General features: G+C 36.5%; 1 protein-coding gene across 1 annotated transcript in view; it reads left to right on the forward strand.

Annotated features, from left to right (window-relative positions):
• Window positions 1-4,802, forward strand: part of LOC117105875 — a gene marked incomplete at its 5' end in the record, with an annotated part of 10,930 nt that extends 6,128 nt beyond the window's left edge. The window contains one exon of the mRNA XM_033247186.1: window positions 4,040-4,802. Coding sequence (XP_033103077.1) covers window positions 4,040-4,226 — 187 coding nt within the window. The remainder of the gene's footprint in view (window positions 1-4,039) is intronic.
• Between the last annotated feature and the right edge of the window lie 401 nt (window positions 4,803-5,203).

A 5,203-nucleotide genomic window follows, 5' to 3' on the forward strand; every position in this document is an offset into this window, starting at 1 on the left:
AAACGCATAAAGCAAAAGTGTAGAGTAGCCGTAACTTTTAATGGTAAAAAACACAAACGTTTTCGGGCATCGCCCTTCATCAGGTGGTACAGATAAAAAATATTTATAAAATAGGCCTATATTTTATATATATTTTTTTCATGTATTTTGCTATACGCATGCATTATTAAACATGTTGCGATCAACATTGTGAAAAGAAACACAATCAGTATTTCCTCCATGGAGAGAAAGTGCAGTGATCACACACAAACTAATTTTCGAGTCTCAATGAGTGTGGTGAATGTTTTTTTTCCTTCACTATGACAAGGCAAATCCCAAATAATACATTTTAAGATATTTTAAAAGGACAATTTACCACTACGTAAACTGAATAAAACGTCTTAAGATTTTGTCTTTCACTAGCTTTGATATATCTGTATATATATGTATATATATGTATACATATATACATATAATATAAATCATCAAAGGTACATATCAGTGTTTGATAAGGACATGATGGAACATCGTAGGCTACCCTGTAGATTTTGAACGAATGAAGTCCTATAAAAAGTCATTGTGTAATAAAATTCCTCAGACGGGATTCGAACCTGCGACCTTTCGCTGTCAAGGCGAGTGTCATAACCACTAGACCACGGAGGCTTCATGGTTGAACAGATTCAAATACCACCAGATACACTCTATTACACAATAGCCGTACCTATTGCGAGAGGTCGCAGGTTGAGTCCCGCCAGAGGCATTTTATTACACAATTTCTTTATTCATTTATTTACAGGACTACATTCGTTGAGAGCTATGCTACACGATGTATTTATTAAGTCCTTTATTCGAACACTGTATTTACCTTTCTTTGTTGATTTATATATGATTAAACAGTGTTAACGGCTACCTTGATTTATGTTATATATATATATATAACCTGAAATTTCTAATTCGTAAAATTTTGAACAGTACTGCCATTTTTCGACACTCTCATGAAGCTAGTGAAAGGCAAAATCTTAAGACTTTTTATTCAGTTTACGTAGTGGTAAATTGTGCTTTTAAAATATCTTAAAATGTATTATTTGGGATTTGCCTTGTCACAGCGAAGGAAAAAAACATTCACTACACTCATTGAGACTCGAAAATTAGTTTGTGTGTGATCACGGCACTTTCTCTCCATGGAGGAAATACACGTACGCGTTTACAATTTCCAGTTTCTTATTGGCCAGTGATTCGATCATCATATTTTTTTGATTTACCTTTTTATTTACCTTGATGCTTCGAGACTTAGAGACCTATGCTCATTTGTCCCTCTTGATGCATCCGAGAATCTTCTTCAGATACATACGGGCTGTACTTCAATCGGTGGCCAGACCAGTTTCCTTTTTCCAAACCCGACTTAAAGGCATTTACTGTCTTTGCAGAGACAACATAATTTGGAAGTGCATTCCAATCATTCACTGCTCTAACTGAGTAGGAATTCTTTCTAACATTAGTATTTGCTCTACTTTTATAAAGTTTATAATCATGTCCTCTAGTTTTACTCTGAGGAGGTGGGCTTTCAAAAATATTACTTGAGTCAATGGTATCCATATCATGCAATATCTTGTATGTTTGAAGAAGATCAGGTCTCTTTCTTCTATAAGATAGCGTAGGTAAATTTAGCTCTTTTAATCTATCCACATATTCCTTCCCTCTCAATTCACTTACTAATCTAGTAGATCTCTGTTGTACTTTTTCTAACAAATCACTATCTTTTTTGTATAAGGGAGACCAAGCGCTTCCCCCATACTCAAGAGAAGGTCTTACTCTAGACTTATAGAGAGACATATAACCATTACTATCAAGGTATTTGAATGACCAAATAATTAAACCAAGCATCCTATTAGCTGATCGGGCAACATTTACAGCATGTGCAGAAAAATCCAACTTTTTATCAAATAATATACCCAGATCTTTAACTTCGGACACACAATCTATTCTAACTCTGAAATTCCCGTCACCAATAAAATAACCAAAATGCTGGTTACGAGTCCCAAAATGCATAACTTTACATTTTCTCAAATTAAAAGGCAATTGCCAGTCAATTGACCACTTATACAAATTATCAATATCAGCTTGTAAAACATCTCTATCAGAATGTGAATTAACTATATTGTTGGTATCCGGATCGGGATTTTCTCGCATGGACGCACGGCAGCTAACGGTTAGCAGGATCCGGATCCTGCCAAGGCAATTCAAGCCTGGTTCTCACGAGAGCCCTAGTATCCAGATCGGGAGCTAACCGTTAACGCTGACCGTTAGCACCTGCGTGAGAACGCCCGATCGGTTAGCGGTAACCGTTAGAAGTATCCGGATACCACTATCGGTTGGCAAATTGAGCGCGTTTTTATAATCAACCAATTACACGTACGCGTTTACAATTTCCAGTTTCTTATTGGCCAGTGATTCGATCATCATATTCTTGGTATCCGGATCGGGATTTTCTCGTATGGACACACAACAGCTAACTGTTAGCAGGATCCAGATCCTGCTAACTGTTAGCATCTGTGTGAGAACATAGCCTCAACAGAAGGACGCACATCTCGGAACATCAAAGGTTATAACTCTGGCATCGACATTCTAGGCGCACTTGCGTCCCTGCACGCTGAACGTCACAAAAACCATAGCAACCAGACCATAAACCGTCAGCGTACGTGACGAATTAGTTAGTTGCCATAATAATCGCGCGTCGTGCGGTGATTACAAAGGCCTAATGATATTTTGCACTAACATCAGACTGAAATTATATTCTTCATTTCAACATTAATTTTACCAAAATTGTGGTGAGTTGTCGTTCATGAGACTCACTTCGCAGAAAAAATTAATAAATGTTCTGTATATACTCGAATGTTCATTTTCGGCACCTTATGCCAACATTGTCAAAATGACAGATTAATGTTACATAAGAACATGAAATTTTATAAAATTCGTAAATTTTAAATTGCTATAACTTTTCATTTTCTTGGTAAATTTTCACAAATCAACTTGCAGTTTATAGAAGCATTTAACAAGCTCGCGGTAAAAAAAAAATCAGATGCAACAGACATTGCGATGTACCCAAAATTATTAATAAAAACTAACACCATAAAACGAATGGCATACATAGACTAATAATTGACGGCTGTACTCGCAACTAGTATCGGGTTGTCGATGCCACAGTAAAGATCAAAGGACTGTACGCACACGCTATGTTCGAGAGCGGAGATGTGCGTCCTTCTGTTGAATTACCTTGATCTTGCCATGGAGGTATTATTATCAATAATACCTCCATGATCCTGCTAACCGTTAGCTGCCGTGTGAGAACATAGCCTGTGTTTCTTTACACAAATGTCGATCGCAAAACTTTAGCGCATGCGTAGAAGCTACATAATTTTGATCATGGCGCTCAGGGTTGGCACGGCGTGTTTATGAAAGGGTCAAATGCGCCGCCGAACGAATAACTGATTTTGTATGATTAAAATACAATTAATACATAGGCCTACACCTACAAAATATTGCAGATTGTTATATTGAATTGAATAAATTAAAATTTGGCAACATTAAAGTACGAATTTTCATAAAATAATAATAATAATAATGATAATAATAATAATAGGCCCTTATAATGATAATAATAATAATAATAATAATAATAATAATAATAATAATAATAATAATACAGTAATAATAATATTTACTGGTAACAGATCTGCATTAACTTGTAACAGATAGGCTAGTGTACCGTTTGGTCTAAGAATGTGTCTCGCTGGTATAAAATACCGTATTAACTAATGTAAAATAACATGACTATGAAACATACAACTAATTTTACATATTGAGATATTAATAGTATTTTTTAAATGTATTTTGATTATTTGCACATATGTAAATAACTTGCATTAAAGATTACCATAGTGGATATACAGTACATTATATTCATAATTAGAATAACAGAATAATACACTGTTTTATTTTTAAAACCGTTGTTTGTATGCTGTCAGTCTTTGATGATTAGCTAATTCATGATTTTGTTTAGCCCAATTGGAATTGTCTTCAGTGATCAAGTGTATGCATTTGCGGTAAAAACGGAAAAAGGGGAAGAACACGTAGAAGATAACACAATTATACGCTATATTACCTGTGCTGGTAAACTTCAATCTGAAAACAAGAATATTACTATCAAATGGAGTGATGTTGCACAAGTTTTACTCAAACCGCAGTAAGTTACACACATGTATTTTTAGCCACGTTTATAAGGTCATCACTGCAAGGTTTATATAGGTTAGGCCTATTGGGTGTTCTCAGTGGTGTAACGCCTATGTGCTCTTGTGCGACTGTCCGCGGAGCCCTATATGGTCCTCGATCTAGCACCATATCAGTTACAGTGGCATCGACAATCCGATTTGTTGCGAGTACAGCCGTCTATGCGTGCCATACGTTTTATGGTGTTAGTCACTGTATTTTATTAATTGTGGGTACTTAGCAACAGGGGCGGCACTAGTGGGGGTCCGAGGTGGGGGGAAGGATCCCTGTCAGGGACCACTGGACCCCTGGTTGGACCCCCTGTCGGGGAATTTCCAGCAAGGTCGTCGGGGAAAAATGAAATCTCGACCGCCAAAACTACAATTTATGTATGCCAAATGTTAGGGATTAAAAACTGTTTAGTGTGAGCAGTGCTACCGTGCGAGGTGTTGTATACTATTGCGATCCTATGGGCTGAGATAGTAGCGCCAGATCTTCCCCTACAGGGGCTGGTACATGCGACAGGTGATCAGTACCCCCGACAGGCGGCATCTTACCTTGCATGGTTTTCTATCAAATTATCCATTTGAAATAAAGAATACCATATTGATTCATGATAATTGTTTTACGATTTTTATAAAATTTCATGTTGTTATATTACATTAAACTGTCATTTTGACTACTGTAAGGTTCACAAAACGAACATTTGAGTAGATACAGAAGATTTATTTATTTGTTTCTGCAAAGTGAGTCTCATGAACGAAAATACACCACAACGTCGGTAACATTAATGTTGAAATAATGAATATAATTCACTCTAATTAAATTAAAATTGATGGAACATCCGCCCTCCCTTGGGCGAGGTAAACTTTGAGCATTTGACTAAGTGGAGGAACTACAGGAAACAAACGAACCAGAGCGGAGACTTTATTGGTAGACTTGCCACAAGTCTCTAATT

This window comes from Anneissia japonica, unplaced genomic scaffold, assembly GCF_011630105.1.
Source record: "Anneissia japonica isolate Jap-2015-1 unplaced genomic scaffold, ASM1163010v1 scaffold35958_len16623_cov109, whole genome shotgun sequence".
Taxonomy (NCBI): Eukaryota; Metazoa; Echinodermata; class Crinoidea; order Comatulida; family Comatulidae; genus Anneissia; species Anneissia japonica.